Genomic DNA, 23,837 nt, shown 5'->3' on the forward strand with positions numbered 1-23,837 from the left:
GCAAGGGTCGATGAATGCGAGCTTTTATTTGGGGGAGCGATGCCGGAAACCGTTGAAATAGAATGCAAGCAGCCATAAATATGCATTGAACTTGTTTAGAGACCTTTGTTTGTTGTTGGAAAAACTGTGGAGTTAAAGGTGAAGATAAATGAATGAGTCCATGTGAACAACAAACGGGCAACCATATTGATTTGGAAAGGGGTATTTAAGAAATCATTATTCAAATGGGAAATTAAATTAATATGCGAACAACAACCGAGCAACCATATTGATTTGGAAAGGGCTATTTAAGAAACCATTACTGAAATTGAAAATTAAATTAATATGAAGATATTTTGAAAACATGTATTATAATCATTAAAGTCAATTGATTTTGTAAACAAAATATGTTAAAACCCATTGACAATGAAATGGTTGTGAGGAAATAAACTATCAAAATGGCATTGATGTCGAAACATCCCTTTTTTAAGTTTGAAACGGGAAACACAAATAGTTGGGAGGACATGAACTATCAAAATGGTATTTGATGTTGAAACATCCTTTTTTAAGTGTGAAATGGAAAATACAAATATTGTATTGTAACATCCTTTTTAAAGTTTGAAATGGAAAATACAAAGTGTGTTGTAACATCCTTTTTAAAGACTGGAATGGAAAACACAAATAGTTGTGAGGAAACAAACAATGAAAACGGTATTCGATCTTGAAACATATTTTTTCAAGTTTGAAATGGAAAATACAAACAGTGAATTGTAACAAAAGAGGTTCGAGAAGGAATATAATAGTCTAAAGAACATTGTGCTTGTCATTCCATATTTGAAGTTGTATGAAAACATGGCGGAGGCAGCGAAGGCCTTGAAGATGCAGCAATGGGCCTGCAAAATTTATATTTTGTTAGAATTAGCAATATGTAAACCAGTTGCAGAAATGTATTAGTAATACTCTGCAGGTGAGTTGTGTTAAAATGAATCTGGAATGAATGGTAATGAAGTTACCTTTGCTATGGGGATCCATATATTGTTAGTGGAAGATGCATGGTGAATAACGGCATATTGAACACAATTGGAGGTCAATGCACAGCTGGAGATGCAGTTTTTTTGCTTGCCAATCTACATGTAGTTGTGTAGGTATGTTATTTCTGAGCCCATGTGGCCTGCTGCAAAAGAAAGAAAAGGTAAGAATGAGATGTATAAACAATATAAAGACATCCTAATATTTGCTTATTTACTAATAATGATTAAAGTTTGTTGTTGTTGAAAGATATGAAAAGTATGTTAATAAAGAGAATGAGGTAAATAAATGGAGGAAACCTTTTGGCGATGTCAAAGTACGGGTTGGAGCAGATTATCTGGAGGCGGCATTGAACGGAGAATTTCCTCCGCGTGTTTTCTGCGAGCAATGTTTTTGTTGTCCTTCATTTTACCGTAACGATCGAAACTGAATGCGGGGTTAATCCGGAGATCTTGCAGAGAAGGCACTCTTGAAATAGCTGTGAATGTGAGACCTTGACGTTCTGTTTTTCCAATGTCAATTGTTGCTTTTGGAAGGGTCATACCTTGAGATTTATGTATGGTTAAAGCCCAAGCCATCTTCAGTGGAATTTGTGCACGACCATTTCTTTTTACTGCTGGAATAGGCAAGTGAGTGGGGTTTCTTTCATCCCAAGGAGGCCCAATGTACTTGGGGAAATCTACGACAACAAATGTTGGAATTTGTGGTGGTGCGGTTGATTCTTTGTAAAAGATGGTTACAATTTTTCCAAGGGAACCGTTAACAAGACCGGCTGAAACCCAAAGGTTGGAAGTCAACATAACTTTTTCGCCATTGCATAGCAATACAATTCGCTCAAGTTGCTCATCTTCAGAGGAAAGACTGGAATATGTGGCGTCATCTTCAGCAATGGATCGTGCGATAGGAGTGTTAAGAGATTTCATCATTTGCTTATTATGGACCGTTGTTTGAGCATTTGTTGGAAATAAATGCATGGAATCATGGAATGAACGTATTTCTTCTTCTGATAAAAAGGAATCTGTGCGCGACATGAGTATGTTGTAGTCATCGATTGTTGGATTTGCATCTCTAATGTTCTGTAGAATGTTCCTGAAAGTAACCTGTGCGATGTCGTCGCCTTGTTGACAAAATATTGTGTCCAATGTGATGACTGTGTCGAAGGTGCCCCACAGTGCGCTTCCGTGGCTCGTCCCTGCATACAGAGGTATGTCTTTAACGGGTGGTAGCTGACCGAGATCACCAACTAATATTATGGAACAACCACCAAAAGGAGTGTTTCTTTGGTGGGGAAATGCCTCGCGAAGACGTGCATCAATATGGCTGAGAAGCTTTGGCCCAATGAAGCTCATTTCATCGATCAGTATGTATCTTATATGCTTGAGTTCTTCCTGGAATTTTGCAAGAGCACTACCTTCTAACGGCATAAGATCCTTTATAGGAAGGTGCAAAGCAGAATGGATTGTCGATGCTTGTATGTTGAAGGCAGCAACCCCTGTAGGGGCGAGGAGCATGATCGGTGAAGGTTCCAGGCTTGCAAGGCCTATGAGCATATCTTTGATGCAATTAATAAGGAGGGATTTTCCCGTACCAGCAGTGCCTTGTATTATCATTCTGAGAGCGGGTAAATAATCCTTCCTAGCAAAATGATTAAAAATAATATTCAGAGCTTTTCTTTGCATTGGAGATAATGTAGTAAGGGTCGGCAGGGTATGTTGATGTGTTTGAAGAATGCGGTGGATGGAGCGGCTATTCTCAATGAATTGTATTGCATTATTTTGTAGATCCAATGGGATAGTGGTATGATTCCAGTTATGGGTGTCATCAAAGCCACGAAGACCAAGCATGTCAAGGTCATTTATGAGAAGCTCATTTGTAGGGTGTAATTGGGAAAGTAATTCCCATTCATTTATTTCCATGGCGTCTGCTGGATTGGCTTCATTCATAGTTGAGGTATCATTTGTGACAGATTCAATATCAGATAGTGTGCGGTGTTGATGCCAAGGATTGTAGAATGGGCGAAATGTTTGCCAATTTGCGATGAAATCTGCAGCAGAATCTCCTATATCTTGTACGATACGGCGAAAAGGTTTGTATAGCATAAGCTCAACCCTGCAAAAGTCAGCGTAGCAAGGTTCTGTTGTGGATGGTATGGAGGAGTAGCGTGGTATGACCCGAACAATTGCCTTTGTAGGCCTTTGTTTCCATTTGTTTGTTTTGCGACGAGGATCATATGACCAGGATCTTGCCAACTCTATTAGTGATGTGGACTCTAGGGTAGAAGGGCGTTGGATATATGTATCTATGAAGTGCGGGGATGTAGTGGAGGTGGCGTCCGTTTGTGGAAGGCGCATAAGAATTTTTTGGTTTACATTTAAAGAAATGAATGGCCGACTACATAATGTTAACGGTAATTTTTGCAGCATATGGCAGGTTTCCTGGGCTCCAATGTCACGATCAACAAGGGTTTCAGCAAGAAATTTTCGAAATGCGGATGTTGCTGGGTCAGCAATGGGTGAAGCAAGGACAATTCTACGTAGCATGTCGTGGAAGCTTTCAAATTTTTTTTCAGCTTTGGATGCATATTTGGCGATATATTTTTGTACAGCGTGTATGGGGAGAACTGGTTGGCAGTCAACATTTGCACGCCAAATAGATAGGATGGTAGGGTTATGGCTATTGAGTCGATCGTCGTTCCGAGCAGGGGTGTATGTTTTTTGGCCATTGGAATCAATGAATAAGGCCGATTTTGGATGTAATTCCCACGGTGCTTTATAACGACATTGGAGTGAGGATCCATTTTTTCTTAGGCACGTGCTTTCTGAGCATTTTGTGTGACGTTCAACACAATTGACGAGTTGTTCATAGTCACTGAAAGGATTGGTTCTGAAGATTTGCAGTGTGGACAATAGGCAAGGGTCTTCGGGATTTGTCCAAGCATTTGGTTGGGTTGAACTCGAAGGAGCACGAGGGTTCCAAGCGGAAATATATTTGTCGAAGAACTACCTTGCAATATCGACTGCTTCTGTGTCTTCCCAGTTGAGATTCCCCATATCAGGTGCATTTTCTATCCAAAGGAAACCATGGATGTGCGCAGATCCCCTATGTTGCCATTCATACCTAACAAGAATGCGTTTTTGTAAGATAATTTTGCAATAGGTGAGGAATGATGTTTAGAGTTCTTGGAGGAAAAAAAAATGCGGTAGAATGCGTACCTGTACCAGTAATCTTTTGTATTCAGGTGTTTCTCCAAGATAATCTCACGAAATGCTGTGAATCTATGGTGCATATATAGCGATGTTAAATGTGGGTTAGAGATAATGTTATCATTTCTCCACTTTTGTTGTTTTCCAATATCAGTAGGAAGGCATCCGGGCATGACTGCATGAAGATCAGGCCATTTTGTATCAGCTGCACTTAATGTGAAGAAGAATGTCGGGCAACCGAGTTGAGATATCATGTCCATTAGCTCATTTTTAGCTTTGTGCCAAAATGACCTTGTTCCACGTAAAGAGCCACCGAATCGCATGACTTGCTCCGCCAATTGCTCATCTGGAAACTGTTCTAATCGAATGTTCAGATCTCGAATAGATATTGGAAAGTTATCTGTGATGCTTTTTTTCACAAAAATCGACGCTGTTGCTTGACTGCGATGCCGCATCATGAGATTATATATGTAATAACGAAAGCGTGGGTGGCTTCCAAATCTGTTATCGCAGTAACGTATGAGATGAAGTGCATATTCATGTAACTGCACTGCTTTCATTCTTGGCTGATTTGGCATTGCAGCGCCTGTCGGGAAAAGGGCGGGGAAAGCCATAGAGAGTAGACCTTCTGTGTTGTATTCATTGACTGGCGATAAACCAATTGTTGGCCACTCAATTGTAGTATCAGATTGGTGGTTGCAAGCATGCAAATAATGGCGGATTTCTTGAATTTCTGTATTTGTGTTGGGTATGATGGGTACGAACGATGATGTTTGGGCAGCAGATGGGTCTGCGAAATCTTCGGTGAGCTCATGGGGTGGTTCAAGTGGAAGGCGAACAGTGGTTTCTGTAGTATTGGAATGGTGAAGCGAGGAGGAGACATCGGTGGGGATTGCTGGTAAGGATGCCAGTGCATTGGAATCAATACGAACATTCTTATAGTATGGGTCATTAGCCAATTTGTATTCCAATGCAGTGAGAACGCGATGTCTACTGACAATGAAATCATAAGCCTTATGGTCATTACCATGACACGTGACAATTAGGATGTCCAAGTGCTCAACACGTCATGGCAACATGTTTGCGATTTTTGTTATGTCTTGAGGAAAACAAATTGTGTGGCCACTGTATTTATACTGGCCACCACGTGCATGTGTTACCTGCAATATAGGGTTAACCCTAGCAATGAGCATTTCTTCTATTTGCGAAAGAGACGTAAGAGTAGCTGGTTGAGGGCCAGGGTCCATGTTGTTTGATAATGAGAAGCGATGACCCTTTGTTTCAGAGGCACATCTAGAGCAGCAATCCATGTGGTTGGAATTGCGGATATGTATTCCAGGATATGATTCAAGACAAATGGAGCATGGACATTTAGGTGGAAGTTTATCAAGCTTTGAACGGAAATCTCGATGTGCTTGATCGGTATAAACGTTGCTGAAAGCATGTCCAAAGGAGGGGTTAGGGCAATGAGGCATGGCTGTATTTGTTTGAGAGGTTTGCTGAGAAGATAAAGAGCCTGATAATTGCAAGGGAGGATTGTTTTCAGGGTGGGGCATTTCAGACGAGGAAGGTTGGTCACCCTTTTGTTTTTTGTTTTTTTGACATTCTATGATGTTTTTTTTTGCTTGGTAAAGCTCACGGCGTCGTGCATTTATTCGTTCTTTATTTGTTGCATAGTATCTTCGAGCACGTTCATTATTAGAAGAAGAAGCCATTCGCAAAATTTATGGTACCTATAAGCAAGGGAGGGGAAAACAAGAATGTTATTTAGAGACAACAACCACGTTATTGTATGAAAGCGAAAGAAGGGTAAAAAATGCAAGCGAAAGCGAAAGAAGGGGAAAAAAATCTAAGTTCTGAATAGTGCCATGTGATTTTTTTTATTTGAGAAATGTTTTTGAAAGAACGTATTAGTATTTTTGATGCATACATGTAGGTAGTTTCATGTGTAAAGTTGATAAAAGGAAAAAAAAAATGTGATTTTTGCTACTAACATAATGCTAGATACAATGGAGAACAAATATTTATTTCAATGGTATATAAGAAATTTTCATAAGAAGACATGCAACAATATATCTTGTAAAGTTGTATTTATAAAATTGGACAATAGGAATTGCCAAAAAGCAAGGAACACATTCTGCAATATTTATTTACAATGTCGAGATGCTCTGAATTTCTCGAAGGATGTTTTTGCATTCTGTCGTGAAATGTAGTTTTTCTTCTTTTATGATAACGCATTTCAATCGTGGGACTTCTTTAAAAGTTTTTGTCTTCACCGAAAGTGTGAAGATATGATCTGTCCATAGAGCTCTAGAGACAATTTCCTTGATTAGTTCTGGATCTGAAGATAATAGATAGAAGTCTTTGGCATTATTTCCAAGAATTGTAGAGCCCGCGTCTTCGAAAGCAACAGTTGAAGTCAATTCACCAGTGTGATCTTGTATGTCGATTTTCAATAAGTATCGGTAATCACAGTCGCTTACTTCAGCGTTGCACTTTGGACAGAACCACACCCCTGTATTTTGTGGAATAAGTTTTTTCATGCATTTTTTTCCCACCAACAATGGACGGGCAAGAAATGTAGTAAAAACTATCCATACCAATTTTTGTTATTGTGCCCTTTAATTGGAAAAATGTTGGTTTCTCTAAGGAATCCATACTGTAAATGTCAGCAATTGTTATTTTTTTTTGTTGGGGGCAAAAAGGAGAGCTTGTTGTCAAAGATGTTGAAGCAGCAGTGGAGCCTTCTTTTTTAAACCACGACTTTAGCGTATGGGCCTCTTCAATGTCAGGATCTACAAGAACAATGGATCTCGTTGTAGTGCCGATATTTTTCCCATTAAATTCTCCAACACGTGCAGATTTGATTGCAACGATGGGGTTATTGCCTGTAGCACATAGGGAGGAGATTTCCTGTGAAACGGCTTTAAAATTATCGCCCCAAAAGATTGCATCTATGCTATACCCTGACATGTCTTGAAGCTGTACTGTTTGTTTATTGACTTCAGAGCCATCTCTTCTACGTATAGTGCATACACTGGAAATGTCTGTGACAACACCCAAAATATCAACATTGGAGTTGACGTTTGTTGTTCTGATATCATCAATTGATTTTATACTGAATTGAACTGCTGGATTATGTTTTTTTTCACTGGCAACATGTTCTATGGTAGATGTTGCATTCAACAAAATTTCCCAGTCATTGTTCAAGTGGTTGTATTGCTTATTAGCCATTTTCACATTCCCTTTAGAAACAATGTAGACATTTCCATTTTGGATTTTGTCGAAGAAATAATCTGCGACATTGTTGAAACATGTAATATGGATTTCTCCACCCTCTGTATCGAACAGGTCAAAGCCAAACACTTTACCGGGTCCGTATTGATTCTGAAATTGTCGAAGAGCTGTTTTCCTTTGGACGTATCCTTTTATGCACCAGTTTGAGTGGTAAGGGTTTAACGATTTGATGGGAATTTGAACCGGTTGAACGGACGGGGCTGGAGTAGTTGGAAGAGGGCAGGGCCTTTTTGATGGAGGATGTGGATCCGATGAGGATGGAGAGTTTTCATCAGATGTGATGGGGAAACTCATAGATTTTGGATTGCCAATTAAGGGTGCAAATGAAGTAGATATTTCAAAGTCTAATAGCTTTATAGACCTACACGACAAATGAGAGTCAAAGGAATAACTGTTAGAAGTGGTTGTGTTATAAGTAAAAGAATGTTAAATTTGAAATAAGAATTTTATAACAAACTTACGTTGAAGGACCAATAGCTGAGGTAGTCCAACTTTTAACATTTATAATAGAACCCTTTTGTAGCAAGCCTGTTGCTACGAGATCATTGAAATCTTTTGGAAGCATGATGTGTTTCTTATGTGTTCCGTCTGAAATTGCAGTACGATATCGTGGAGTTGAGTTTTGCATTGGTTGTATTGGCTCAAGCTCAGCAATTTGCAGGTATGGTTGAATATGAGCTGATCCAGATAACATTGAGGAAATTGCATTTTCAGTGAGGTTTGATGTCATTTTCTGGTACAAAACAAAACACAAAAATGTTGTAAGAGCATGTTTAGTTTTTTTCTAAATGAGTGGGCATCTAAGCTTATAAACATAATGAAGAAAGATATTTATTACAACATCTTTATATGTTCATTTTTTTAAGCATACTTCCACGAAGCGCAGAGGAAGGAGAGGGCGAAACAAATGAAATAGAAGGTTTGGGGGTAACTCTAGTATCATCTGGTTGCTGATTTGATTGCCCAAAAATCATGGTGTTTCGAACGACAGAGGTCGAGAAAAGCCATACCAGCAGGCGAAGTGCAAGCCCTGGAAGGGACAATGTAGCCATATGAGGTACACCAACATCTCCCCTAGAGGAAAAGGGAGTAGGGGAAATCCTTAATTGGCGGACACCATTTTGTCAAACTGAGACCAACGAGGGAGCAGTGATGTTATTCCGATTTGAATAAATTGTATGACACTTTGACACAACTGCTTTTTCAATTTTTAAGAGACGAGAAAAAGCTAAAGACGACTCTAGTCGCCTTCGATCTGGGCAACTCTAGTAGCATCTGGTTGCTGAGTTGATTGATCGAGAATCAAGGTGTTTTGAACGGCAGAGGTCGAGAAAAAAGTATATTGGCAGGGCAATTGCAAGGCCTGGAAGGGTCAATGTAGCCATATGAGGTGCACCAACATCTCCCCTAGAGGAAAAGGGAGCAGGATTCCTCCATGGGGAAATCCTTGAATGGTGGACTCCATTTTCTTACCCTAAGACCAACGAGGGAACAGTGAGGTTATTCCGATTTAAATAAATTTTATGACACTTTGACACAAGTTGCTTTTTCATTTTTTAAGAGTCGAGAAAAAGCTAAAGATGACTCTAGTCGCCTTCGATTTTTAATGAGCCTGAAGTGACAAGTGCTCAGATGGTCCTTTTCTTTTAAGGAGTCTGAAAAGGAATGAAAGTGACTACTATGTGAGGTTATTCCGATTTAAATAAATTTTATGACACTTTGACACAATTTTCTTTTTCATTTTTTAAGAGTCGAGAAAAAGCTAAAGATGACTCTAGTCGCCTTCGATTTTTAATGAGCCTGAAGTGACAAGTGCTCAGATGGTCCTTTTCTTTTAAGGAGTCTGAAAAGGAATGAAAGTGACTACCCTGTGAGGTTATTCCGATTTAAATAAATTTTATGACACTTTGACACAATTTGCTTTTTCATTTTTTAAGAGTCGAGAAAAAGCTAAAGATGACTCTAGTCGCCTTCGATTTTTAATGAGCCTGAAGTGACAAGTGCTCAGATGGTCCTTTTCTTTTAAGGAGTCTGAAAAGGAACGAAAGTGACTACTCTGGATATCTAGACAGGGGGATTACCAAACCAATCGCAAAACTGCAGAATACTTTTTATGGTACGGCAGTCAATCTTCCCGAATGCTGTGTTCAGTGCATTGCGATCGATAGGGCGGCAGACACGGCTTCCTAAGGATAAAGGATATAGCCTACTGTGGTCTCCCAATATATACTCGACGGTACGTGGGAGCACAAGTCCGTATTGGCACTTGTCATTTCAAAGAGGAGGAATCACCCAACCTACGATGAAAGTGATAGTTACCAGGTTTTACGACGCCGGAACACGTCTCTAGCCTAGACTTCTAAATGGTGTGCGTTAGGTTCCAAAGCGTTTTTATGTTTATTGAAATGTATTTTACAGTTGATCTTTCTTAAGAAGTTTTCCTTTAAGGTTGATCGCGTGATGTACAGATACAATTCCTAAATATGCAATCTAAGATGATAAACAATCGTTTACTTTCTTTTTTTTGCAATGAAAAGCCTAGCTACTAAGGAAAGAGAAGCGAAACTGTTTGAACATAGAGCAGAGAGCACACGCAAAGTCCTAAATCAATTACCACATACATTCTAAATGTAAATGTACATGCATGTATTTGTTTTCCGCTTTCTTAATGTGTGGATGACAAAAAAAATGACAAGTGGAATATAATATCAACACACACTAAAAAACAAGACAGCCACGATGGCACCACTTTGCATTAGTTAAACACAAAGGAATAAAGTTTAAATTATCAAGAAAGCATATATATAACTGAATCATTTCAATTGGAAAATAATTTTGAATGAAATTTATAAGACTCTTTAGTTGCTCAGTGGCTAATGTACAATTGATGGAAGAGGATTTTGTATCATGGCCCATGGATGAAATAGAAATGGAGCAAAAGCTCGGAAAGGAGATTAAGGTTGTTACCAGAGATGAAGCAATATAGAAAACGCCCAGAAATGTCCGTCAACGCTGAAAGTTGGATTGCCCAGTGACAAAACAAAGTAGGCCAAGGCAAAGTATCTGTATTTAACATTGTTGTGTGAGTAACCAAAACAAGCTGCACATTGCTATGCAAATTAATAGTCTTTGCGAGAAGAAAACGAAAACCCAACATAATCCACACAATCTAATCCTCGCAAGGAAGGTTTTGCAGGGATTTAAAGGCTTTCTTATGCTATAAAATCCTAGGCAAATGTGGGTGCCCCAGCAAAAAAAAATGTTTACCATAATACCCACTTACTATTAAGCATTGTCTCCAAAGGAACTTGAACAATATGATAAAAGACTGATCTTTTTACTTCTATAATATACATAATGTTAAATATATGAAAAACACTTTCTGCTTGCAAGTAAGACTCTATAGTTGCTGAGTGGCTAATGTACAATTGATGGAAGAGGATTTTCTATCATGGTCCATGGATGAAATAGAAATGAAGCAAAAACTCGGAAAGGAGATTAAGGTTGTTACCGGAGTTGAAGCAATACAGAGAACGTCCAGAAATGTCCTTCAACGCTGAAAGTTGAACAGCAACTACAAATTAGTTTGCAACTGCTTCACACATAGTAAAAAATGGATATTGTCAGATAAAGGCAGGGAGAAATTCAATAACAAAGCAGAGATTAAACTACGTGCAAGATGATCCGAGAACAAGTAGTTTAATATCATCTTTTAATATTATTTGATGGTTAAAAAAATATGTTGCATCATTCAAAAGTTATCAATTCAAATTTACAGATAGAATATGCATGACTTTGCACACTAAAAATAGAATATGCATAACTTTGCAAACTTAAATAGTGATTTCAGAAGTAAAATATATAAATACATTTTATGAGTCAAATTACTTCCAAAGTTAACAAGATTGGATCTCGTTACAAGAACTTCCAGCCACCTTGTTGTAAGACCTTCATATTTAAAAACATTTTACCCTACTTATACTCTGTAATTGAGAGTATAGCTAGAATATAAGGCTGTACTTCGTTACATGGGATATATAAATATGCACATCAAAGCCTGATCGAATAACATGAGAGCATAGTTCAAAACACCAAGTTGAAGCCTAGATTTATATTTAATGTTGCACAAAATTTGGCATAAAGCATAGGATAAACCACTGACAAAGTTAACAAAGCCTGATTGAATAACCTGAGAGCATAGTTCAAAACACCAAGTTGAAGCCTAGATTTATATTTAATGTTGCACAAATTTGCAAATGACAGATATGGTGGAAATTCATATATCTGTATTGTTCAGAGTTTTAAGAAGCACATGTATCTAAGAATCCAGGAACCTGAGGCTCTGGGCTTATGCTATCTTCATCAAGATTGCCGTCCTGCCATTGTACACAGAGATGTTAAGCCTAGCAATATATTGCTTGATTCTGACATGACTGCAAGGGTTGCAGATTTTGGAGTTGCAAAGCTGATTCAAACTGGTTCGGAGGCCATGTCTTCTGTTATTGGCTCCTATGGCTACATTGCTCCAGGTAAAGTAGTTTCAAACTTCAGAACTATAAGTGGTCATTCTTTTTATGGTAACATTAATTTTCTTTTCAGAAACCATATACATGCTAACATCTTAGGATATAGCTTGTTCTTGAATGATACTCTGTCCATCCATTTTATGTTACATGATTGTCTCTGATGTGAGCAATTTACTTACAAAGTGTCTAACATCTTAGGTTACTCCATCAATCCATTCTATGTCAACATGGTTGTCTCTGGTGTGAACAATATACTTGCAAAGTGTCTAACATCGTAGGTTATACTTTGTTCTTGAATGATACTCCATCAATCCATCAACCACCCAATAATATTAACCACAACTAATTCTAATTATAAGCTATGTTATAATTAAATAGGCAATTATTTATTTATGTAGCTCAAATCCATTTTTACTGGAATAAATGTTCCTGTTCTGTTATTTATTTTTAAAATAATCACATCTAACAGTGGAGTTCTGTTGTTGTGATTCAAGTTACCCATAAACAGTGAGTACACCAAATATCATAATCCAACTTTCCCTAAATATCTTTGATGTTTTCTTAATAGAATCCCAGTGCTTCTCTGAGTTAAACACAGGACAGCAGTGTTCATCTCATCTTCAAGTATTGAACTGAACTTACCCCCTCCCAGAATACATGTTAGTGTTGTGTTCTCTTATTGGTGTTTTCTTTCATGGTAGACACAAATGCTATTATATGTCTTTTTTTCTCAAGTCAACCACCCTAGTACCTCTCAAGATGAGCATAGTTACTGTGGAGTTTCTTCTTGAGGTATCTTGAACCAACTCTGCAAAATACCTATAGGTGTTGTATTAGATTGATTATCATTTCACATGTTCAGAATATTATAAATTTCTTCAATAAAACTGGATGCATCGTCTATATATATCTTCATCTCGCTTTATACCATATATGGTGTAACCCATGCATACTGCCCATTGTCTTAGAATCAATATTCTATGTTGCTGTATAAAATCAGATTATCCATCCCTGGCCAGAGCACACAGCACAGAATCGATGGAAAAATATCTTTTATGTTCCTTTGAGAGTCAAATTGTTTTCTACCACCAAGTTGTTCTTAACTAAGTACAAGAAAATACTTTTGCTTAGTAGCAGGGAAAAGACATTGTAGGCAAATGACCTAATGTACCTGAAAAAGCTTTTAAGGACTTATGAGTTTCAAGATTTGGCTTGTCTTCAATCAGCAAAGATAACTTACAGGTTATTCGGGTTGGGATTTTGTCTAAAAGGCCCTGTAATCATTCTCAGCCTCTAGTATGAAGACAATATTTTCTGAAATATTGAGGAATCTTTCCAGGGATGTCTTTCAAGGGCTCCACACTTTCTGATTCTCGTTCATCTTCTGCTTATCATGCTTCATAATACTGCCTAACGACTCTGAGCCTTTTCCATCCCTGTAATTTTTCATTCAGACAATGTAAAATTCTTCTTGTGCCTGCCACTTACTATATCTGCATATTCATCATTCTATAAGATATTTGGGTGGTTACGGATTTGATTACTTTTCTGGATAGCTTAAAAGCTCATCTGGCCATACTAAGGTCTTGGTTAGCTGGAGAAAATCTATACGTAGTGTTCCTTGCTTTGGATCACTCTTTAGATAATTTTACCTTTTTGGTTTTCTCTCTTTTTTCATACAAGAGGTTTGCAGAGCAGGTAAGAATTCATCATTTTTTCATAGAAGAGGTTTCTGGAGCAGAAATACGTATTCATTTTTGGGGATGTTTTGTAGAATTTCTTGTTTAGTATTTTGATTATGATTAAGATCCATATCCAGATGCATTGGATTTTGAATTAAGCTCTAGTGACTACTTTGTATCATTAGAATTTTACATAGTCTTATGAATTAAATTTTTATCAATCTAATATAAATTCACTTCAATATATATATTGGTTTCCTGACATATGATATATATTGGTTTCTTGGCATTGTTTTGAAGAGAGATTTTTTTATAATACTCTGTTTCAGCCATCAGTGTAGTTCTCACTAATGTAGAAGTATGAGTCAGCAAGTTTGTCAGCTATCGTCTCAAATATCTTATATTCCTTCAATTATTTACTTATGTTGATTTTGCAGGTGGTTCATTTGCCTATCTCAGAGTGGAACTGGGAGACTTTGTGGCATTCATAGGGGCAGGCAACATCATATTAGAATACATCATTGGTGGAGCAGCAGTTGCAAGGTCATGGACATCCTACTTCGCCACACTCTGTAATCGCCAATCTAATGCTTTTCGCATTCACACAAATTTGGCTAATAATTTCAATGATTTGGACCCCATAGCAGTTGCCGTCCTCTTCATAACAGGCATTGTTGCCATAAAGAGCACCAAAGTTACATCTAGAATAAACTCCATCGCCTCTGTAGTTCATGTGGCGATCCTTGTGTTCATCATCATTGCCGGGTTAACGCATGCAGATACATCAAACTACTCAGATTTTATGCCTTACGGAGTGAGGGGCATTTTCACATCAGCTGCAGTTCTCTTTTTCAAGGTGATTCCTCCTTGGGTGATTCCTCCTCCAGGTTGGGTGGTTGATTGCAAGGAATATTTATCAAGGAGGCAAGATGAAAAATCAGAACGTGATAAGCAATTGAGAGATATGGTACTTGAGCTTCATAAAGCTACATCAGAAAATATGAATTTTGCAAGCAATGTGTGCAAGCATAGACATATGTTAACAGAGGTAGAGGGTGAATGCTTTCTACCTATCCCTGAGGCAAGATGCGACTCAGCTTTGTTGCAGAGACAACCTTATGGAAAAGGTCTTATTATTTTTATGTATTTGTAAGTTAGTTTGTGTATCAGATTCTCAGTGATTGATGGGTATGGAGTTGTGTTTTAGCCCAGCTTAGTTCAAAATCCTAAATTTGCTATAAGGTAGCATTCATTGTTTTCTACATAGCCAATCAAATTCTTACAATTTTCTTTTGTAATATATATCTGAAAGTTATATGTTAAACCTAGCACAGACTTGTACTGTTTCATTAATTGAGGATGGTAGCAATCTATTAAGTCCATGGGTCTGGAAGGTTCCCATAGATGTAATTGCCTTCACTGCTATATCTCTTGGATTGATCTATGTTGGATCTTGCAATGATGAAGTGGCTCAGTCAATTATTATTGCCTTGATGGAGAGAAGTGATTCTGAGCTAGGAGAGCCAATAGTGGAGCGTTTACCTGGAGTTCTTTGGTGAAAAAATAAAAACTATGAACAGGAAAAACCATATTAAAGATTTATCTGGCATAATCTTAGAAAATGTTTTTACAGACAAATTCAGTGCATGTGTCATTTTAATAGGGATTTTGGCCCTGTTTCCTCCATGACCTCACGTGCAGCACACTCCTCCCAAGTCTCTCATGCACATATGTGCGAATAAACAAGGATTTTGCATTCTACCCATTAATGAGTACAAGGGAAAACAATAAATTTGCAAGAGAGAAAGAACAAACAAAAAAGACCACTATTGACATTGTGGATGCAACATTCACTAGGCTTTGTAATTTGTATATGGATAAGTCCCTGAATCTATGTTAAGTTTGCAACTTAAAGCATGACCAAAAGCAGCACATTGGTAGAATTAAAGCTATTTTGCCACAATAGTTGCAGGGCACAAAAGCCTCTAAAGACACCAATGCAATGATTTTGAATCAGGTTTGATTTGGACATGGAAGGCTCCATTAAAGATATCCTTGTAAGGAGCTATGTTTGAAGCTCTCAACAGGCTTGATCTGTTTGGCCCCCTCCTCTTGTGAACAGCACTATTGGATCCATTGAGCGGAGGCAATTTGAAGAGTGCCCAAGGACCCAGGTCACTTCGACTGCCATGAACAAAATTATAAATGGATGCCGTACTCATTAGGCGTTGTCTATGGGCAGACCCTAACCCTGGGTTATATATGTTGTGACAGAAAGCAACACAGTTAAGTCCCTGAATCTATGTTAAGTTTGCAACTTAAAGCATGACCAAAAGCAGCACATTGGTAGAATTAAAGCTATTTTGCCACAATAGTTGCAGGGCACAAAAGCCTCTAAAGACACCAATGCAATGATTTTGAATGAGGTTTGATTTGAACATGGAAGGCTCCATTAAAGATATCCTTGTAAGGAGCTATGTTTGAAGCTCTCAACAGGCTTGATCTGTTTGGCCCCCTCCTCTTGTGAACAGCACTGTTGGATCCATTGAGCGGAGGCAATTTGAAGAGTGCCCAAGGACCCAGGTCACTTCGACTGCCATGAACAAAATTATAAATGGATGTCGTACTCATTAGGCATTGTCTATGGGCAGACCCTAACCCTGGGTTATATATGTTGTGACAGAAAGCAACACAGTTATACAAAATTAGAGCTATTTTGATGCAAAAGTTGCAAGGTGCACCAGCCTATAAAGATACCAATGGCCTGATTTTGAATCGATTTAATTTGGATAAGGAAAGCTTCATTTGGGATAAGCTTGCAAGGAAAGTGTGATGCTGTTAACATGATAGTATTTATCAAAACGCTTTCAGAAATGAAAGGAGAGTGTGATGCTGTAAACATGCTAGTATTTATCAAAACCCATGGACAAATGAATTTTGAAACATGATAGTATTTATCAAAACCCATGGACAAATGAATTCATGTATTAGTTGGCCTGCACACAAATATGTATAAAACCATATGACATAAAAGAAGCCCTCTGCTAAAATAGATTCAGTGAAGGTTACTCCCTATAGCAAACCAATATTGGATAACTTGTGTCCGGAAGGGAGTTTGACATGCACTTTACACAGTTTAGCAAACCAATATTGGATAACTTTGTGTCCGGAAGGGAGTTTGACATGCACTTTACACAGTTTCTTCCCAAGAAGAAAGTAAAATAAAGGATGATACCAATGGGATCATGGTTCAGCAGTGAGATCGTTGGTGTGTTGGCCAGCCACCAAGATTCAATTCTTTGAGAGGGACACATCAATATATTCTCTATTTATCTATTGGGGTTCTGATGTGTAATAAAATGATGGTCATTAATCATTGATAATAAATCCGAGGAGTCGTTGAACATGTACCCTAATTCCGGGTTCTGATGTGTAATTAAATGATGGTCATTAATCATTGATAATGAATCCGAGGAGTCATTGAACATGTACCCTAATTCTGGGTTCTGATGTGTAATTAAATGATGGTGATTAATCATTGATAATAAATCCGAGGAATCATTGAACATGTACCCTAATTCTGCATAACCTAGTTGCAGGATTATTTCATGTATTAGTTGGCCTGCACACAAATATGTATAAAACCATATGACATAAAAGAAGCCCTCTGCTAAAATAGATTCAGTGAAGGTTACTCCCTATAGCAAATCAATATTGGATAACCTGTGTCCGGAAGGGAGTTTGACATGCACTTTACACAGTTTAGCAAACCAATATTGGATAACTTTGTGTCCGGAAGGGAGTTTGACATGCACTTTACACAGTTTCTTCCCAAGGAGAAAGTAAAATAAAGGATGATACCAATGGGATCATGATTCAGCAGTGAGATCGTTGGTGTGTTGGCCAGCCACCAAGATTCAATTCTTTGAGAGGCACACATAAGTTGTTGGAGATTTCAGGTTATTTAAAAAAAGCAATAAGCCCACTGCTCCATTAAAGATATCCTTGTAAGGAGCTATGTTTGAAGCTCTCAACAGGCTTGAGCTGTTTGGCCCCCTCCTCTTGTGAACAGCACTGTTGGATCCAATGAGCGGAGGCAATTTGAAGAGTGCCCAAGGACCCAGGTCACTTCGACTGCCATGAACAAAATTATAAATGGATGCCGTACTCATTAGGCGTTGTCTATGGGCAGACCCTAACCCTGGGTTATATATGTTGTGACAGAAAGCAACACAGTTAAGTCCCTGAATCTATGTTAAGTTTGTTAAGCATGGCAAAGAGTTAGTCCTAAATGGTCTGAACAGCAAGCCTCAATTTTTTTTTAAATTACCAATCATATTGAAATACCGCAAGAGAAATCATGAAGACTATATAGCCAAAATGACCCCTTATTAAAATTGCCAATAGTGGAGCGTTTACCTGGAGTTCTTTGGTGAAAAAATAAAAACTATGAACAGGAAAAACCATATTAAAGATTTATCTGGCATAATCTTAGCAAATGTTTTTACAGACAAATTCAGTGCATGTGTCATTTTAATAGGGATTTTGGCCCTGTTTCCTCCATGACCTCACGTGCAGCACACTCCTCCCAAGTCTCTCATGCACATATGTGCGAATAAACAAGGATTTTGCATTCTACCCATTAATGAGTACAAGGGAAAACAATAAATTTGCAAGAGAGAAAGAACAAACAAAAAAGACCACTATTGACATTGTGGATGCAACATTCACTAGGCTTTGTAATTTGTATATGGATAAGTCCCTGAATCTATGTTAAGTTTGCAACTTAAAGCATGACCAAAAGCAGCACATGGGTAGAATTAAAGCTATTTTGCCACAATAGTTGCAGGGCACAAAAGCCTCTAAAGACACCAATGCAATGATTTTGAATGAGGTTTGATTTGGACATGGAAGGCTCCATTAAAGATATCCTTGTAAGGAGCTATGTTTGAAGCTCTCAACAGGCTTGATCTGTTTGGCCCCCTCCTCTTGTGAACAGCACTGTTGGATCCATTGAGCGGAGGCAATTTGAAGAGTGCCCAAGGACCCAGGTCACTTCGACTGCCATGAACAAAATTATAAATGGATGCCGTACTCATTAGGCGTTGTCTATGGGCAGACCCTAACCCTGGGTTATATATGTTGTGACAGAAAGCAACACAGTTAAGTCCCTGAATCTATGTTAAGTTTGCAACTTAAAGCATGACCAAAAGCAGCACATTGGTAGAATTAAAGCTATTTTGCCACAATAGTTGCAGGGCACAAAAGCCTCTAAAGACACCAAATGCAATGATTTTGAATGAGGTTTGATTTGGACATGGAAGGCTCCATTAAAGATATCCTTGTAAGGAGCTATGTTTGAAGCTCTCAACAGGCTTCCTTGTTTGGAGCTATGTTGTGACAGAAAGCAACACAGTTATACAAAATTAGAGCTATTTTGATGCAAAACTTGCAAGGTGCACCAGCCTATAAAGATACCAATGGCCTGATTTTGAATCGATTTAATTTGGATAAGGAAAGATTCATTTGGGATAAGCTTGCAAGGAAAGTGTGATGCTGTTAACATGATAGTATTTATCAAAACGCTTTCAGAAATGAAAGGAGAGTGTGATGCTGTAAACATGCTAGTATTTATCAAAACCCATGGACAAATGAATTTTGAAACATGATAGTATTTATCAAAACCCATGGACAAATGAATTCATGTATTAGTTGGCCTGCACACAAATATGTATAAAACCATATGACATAAAAGAAGCCCTCTGCTAAAATAGATTCAGTGAAGGTTCAGCAGTGAGATCGTTGGTGTGTTGGCCAGCCACCAAGATTCAATTCTTTGAGAGGCACACATAAGTTGTTGGAGATTTCAGGTTATTTAAAAAAAGCAATAAGCCCACTGCTCCATTAAAGATATCCTTGTAAGGAGCTATGTTTGAAGCTCTCAACAGGCTTGATCTGTTTGGCCCCCTCCTCTTGTGAACAGCACTGTTGGATAAGCTATTTTGCCACAATAGTTGCAGGGCACAAAAGCCTCTAAAGACACCAATGCAATGATTTTGAATGAGGTTTGATTTGGACATGGAAGGCTCCATTAAAGATATCCTTGTAAGGAGCTATGTTTGAAGCTCTCAACAGGCTTGATCTGTTTGGCCCCCTCCTCTTGTGAACAGCACTGTTGGATCCATTGAGCGGAGGCAATTTGAAGAGTGCCCAAGGACCCAGGTCACTTCGACTGCCATGAACAAAATTATAAATGGATGCCGTACTCATTAGGCGTTGTCTATGGGCAGACCGTAACCCTGGGTTATATATGTTGTGACAGAAAGCAACACAGTTAAGTCCCTGAATCTATGTTAAGTTTGCAACTTAAAGCATATGACCAAAAGCAGCACATTGGTAGAATTAAAGCTATTTTGCCACAATAGTTGCAGGGCACAAAAGCCTCTAAAGACACCAATGCAATGATTTTGAATGAGGTTTGATTTGGACATGGAAGGCTCCATTAAAGATATCCTTGTAAGGAGCTATGTTTGAAGCTCTCAACAGGCTTCCTTGTTTGGAGCTATGTTGTGACAGAAAGCAACACAGTTATACAAAATTAGAGCTATTTTGATGCAAAACTTGCAAGGTGCACCAGCCTATAAAGATACCAATGGCCTGATTTTGAATCGATTTAATTTGGATAAGGAAAGATTCATTTGGGATAAGCTTGCAAGGAAAGTGTGATGCTGTTAACATGATAGTATTTATCAAAACGCTTTCAGAAATGAAAGGAGAGTGTGATGCTGTAAACATGCTAGTATTTATCAAAACCCATGGACAAATGAATTCATGTATTAGTTGGCCTGCACACAAATATGTATAAAACCATATGACATAAAAGAAGCCCTCTGCTAAAATAGATTCAGTGAAGGTTCAGCAGTGAGATCGTTGGTGTGTTGGCCAGCCACCAAGATTCAATTCTTTGAGAGGCACACATAAGTTGTTGGAGATTTCAGGTTATTTAAAAAAAGCAATAAGCCCACTGCTCCATTAAAGATATCCTTGTAAGGAGCTATGTTTGAAGCTCTCAACAGGCTTGATCTGTTTGGCCCCCTCCTCTTGTGAACAGCACTGTTGGATCCATTGAGCGGAGGCAAATTGAAGAGTGCCCAAGGACCCAGGTCACTTCGACTGCCATGAACAAAATTATAAATGGATGCCGTACTCATTAGGCGTTGTCTATGGGCAGACCCTAACCCTGGGTTATATATGTTGTGACAGAAAGCAACACAGTTAAGTCCCTGAATCTATGTTAAGTTTGTTAAGCATGGCAAAGAGTTAGTCCTAAATGGTCTGAACAGCAAGCCTCAAATTTTTTTTAAATTACCAATCATATTGAAATACCGCAAGAGAAATCATGAAGATTATATAGCCCTCTGCACACAAATATGTATAAAACCATATGACATAAAAGAAGCCCTCTGCTAAAATAGATTCAGTGAAGGTTAAGTGTTGAATGTGTAGACTGTACTGTAACCAACACTACAGATGATTGTGTAAAGAATTTCAATGATATAAGGTGTTCTACGTGTCCATCATTTGATAGTTTTATCAGCGCAACAAGAGTTTCCATAAACAGGATACACAGTGGCATCACATAGAGTAGAGATAGAAAGTCATATACAACAAAATAGAATAATGGCTGAAGAGAGATCATCAGTAATAAGGGAGAAACTGACTATGGCAGTGAAAAAAGGAAAAGGGTTAGCTCAACAACGAGAAAATTTGAAACAATCTCTGGATGAAAAAATAGTAGAACATGAGCAGCTAAAAACGGAGTTGCAATTACGTGACTCTGTGATTAATGAACATAAGCAGAGAATCAGCGAGTTGTCAAGTGAGCTGGAGCGCTTTGAAAGTCTAGAAACAGATGTATTTTCCTTAAAAAGTCATTGTGCCGAGCTAGAGAAGAAGTTACTTGATAGTAACAATACAAGACAGAGTATAATGAAGACATTAAACATTATTGACTTTACAGATGAAGTTTTATACCAGGATCCGGTCAAGAGTACCTGAATGTCTCAGTCTGCCAGTGACTTGCAAAGCTTGAGTACCTGAATGTCTCAGTCTGCCAGTTCAGTGGTTCAATTCCTCCCCAAATTGGTAATCTGTCTGAGTTAACAACCTGGAAAAACATTGAACAGGAAAAAAAATAAGTTGGGAAGGCTACCTTCCCATCTGAAGCGATTTAAGTAAAATAAAAAAATGATATCAAAGGATTATGTGTGCAGAAGAAGAGGACTTGGATCATAACTGGATACCTGACAAACCCAGAAAGCATGTAAGCTTATAGAAGAGACAGCTATGTAGTATGAACAGTAGGAAAACGTAAACGATGAGGGTTTGATAGCTGTGGGTCGAACCTTAAATAGCTACTAATCCACTGAATCATGGAGGCCAAATAACTGTCGACAAAGAATCTCTGCCAGCATGCGAAGGCAGCAGAAGAGTCTCATCGCAGAGTCTCTTTGCCAGCATGGGAAGGCAGCAGAAGAGTCCGCCTCCGCAGGTCGCAGGTCCGCCATCGCAGAGTCTCTTTGCCAGCATGGGAAGGCAGCAGAAGAGTCTGCCTCTGCAGGTCGCAGGTCCGCCATCGCAGAGTCTCTTTGCCAGCATGGGAAGGCAGCAGAAGAGTCCGCCTCTGCAGGTCGCCTGTGCAGGTCCGCCGCCGCCCCCTCAACACTCTCAAAACCCTAAAAATCTTTAACCTCTTAATCAACGGCTCATTTTTCTCCCATCGTCTAACACTAGATCTAAGGGCTACAATTTCGACACGAAGACATTTTGGGAGGTCCCTCTCAGAGGGAACGCCTTACGGCGTAATAAAGATATACAAAAATTTTAAATGAAATTTTTTTTAGCTTAATTCAAATTTCATATATAACATATTATTTGGAATTTTAAATATTATTTTAAATAAAATAATAGTTAAATAAAATGTTTTTATGTATAATAATTATTTATTAAAAATATTTTTTAATTGAGCCATATTTAAATTGGAACCTATCTTGAAGGGAATCGAAGATAGGAAAAAAAAATGGTGTTTTAAGTTTAGACCCTCAACTTCATGTTGAACGGAGCCGAACGGCACCAATACTATTACTTACTAGGCTATTTATCTTACATTTTTAATTTGAAAATTACAATTCAGTTGAAGGAAAAAAAATAAAATAAAATAATGTTTATGTTTTTTTTTTTTTTTTTTTAACCTGAAATCTTGAATGCAATTTCATTGAAATTCGTTATAAAATTGATCGAAATTGCAACTTTTGATGCCCCCATCAAATACAATTACTTTAATCTTGAATTATGCAATATATGTATCTTACACAATCTTTGTATTTTTATATGTATCTCGAATTGCGCAATATATGTAAATTTGTTACACAAAATGGTTGATTCTTGTAATACACCTATCTACAGGTTAGTAATTTTTTTTACTTAATGTTAACTTTTGTATTAAACCTAAAGTGCATGAATAGGTTTACTGGTTATTGATATTAATTTTCCCAGTCTCATTATTTCAACCTGAAAAGTCGAGGGTAACGTATTTTCCTTTTACGTTATTGGAAAAGATTTTCGGTGGTTAGTGGATATGACGGAGGTTTACTGCTGGCACTGCCAGCCCTTAACACTTGGCTCCGGAATTTAATTCCACCGGCTCTATCACGTGAAGGGGTGAGGTCCGGGTACCCCTGGAATTCGCGCCCTCGATCCTACCACCCTCATCGACAACTTGGATGATCCGCTGCCCATCCAAGGGCTGTGCTGTAACAAATGGCTTCTCCTTGGTTTATTCGGGGGCGCGAGTTAACCAAAAAAATTTCCCAGTATCATGCAGCCGCTCTGACTTGCCTGCTATGAACCCGTCCATACTCCTTTGCTCTATGTGGATGCTGCCGGTGCTTCATCCTGCCGAGCACCAACTTGGAACCTGCCTTGGTTATTACAACTTGGTCTTCTGGTAAATGTTGTGCCATGCAGTAAAAAATTTTTTAAACATGGTTTGTTTCCTTATCTTGCCCCTTACAGGGTTTTGTTTGAATTATTGCTTAATCATCTAATGGGTTTTCTTATTT

At 38.3% G+C, this 23,837-nt stretch overlaps 1 protein-coding gene across 1 annotated transcript; it reads right to left on the minus strand.

The window, feature by feature from the left end:
• Positions 1 to 1,006: 1,006 nt before the first annotated feature.
• LOC149178487 (uncharacterized) lies at positions 1,007 to 23,738 on the minus strand. The gene is made up of 7 exons (XM_089422116.1): positions 23,610 to 23,738; positions 22,185 to 22,451; positions 22,020 to 22,121; positions 21,771 to 21,883; positions 11,020 to 11,100; positions 10,476 to 10,571; positions 1,007 to 1,153 (listed from the first exon to the last, which is right to left on the minus strand). Exons 1-7 carry the CDS (start codon positions 23,736 to 23,738, stop codon positions 1,018 to 1,020), a joined length of 924 nt encoding a protein of 307 aa, XP_089278242.1. The 3' UTR covers positions 1,007 to 1,017.
• Between the last annotated feature and the right edge of the window lie 99 nt (positions 23,739 to 23,837).

This window comes from Pinus tabuliformis, chromosome 4_1 (genome assembly GCF_031772625.1).
Source record: "Pinus tabuliformis cultivar Carrire ecotype Pingquan chromosome 4_1, CPIR1, whole genome shotgun sequence".
NCBI lineage: Eukaryota > Viridiplantae > Streptophyta > Pinopsida > Pinales > Pinaceae > Pinus > Pinus tabuliformis.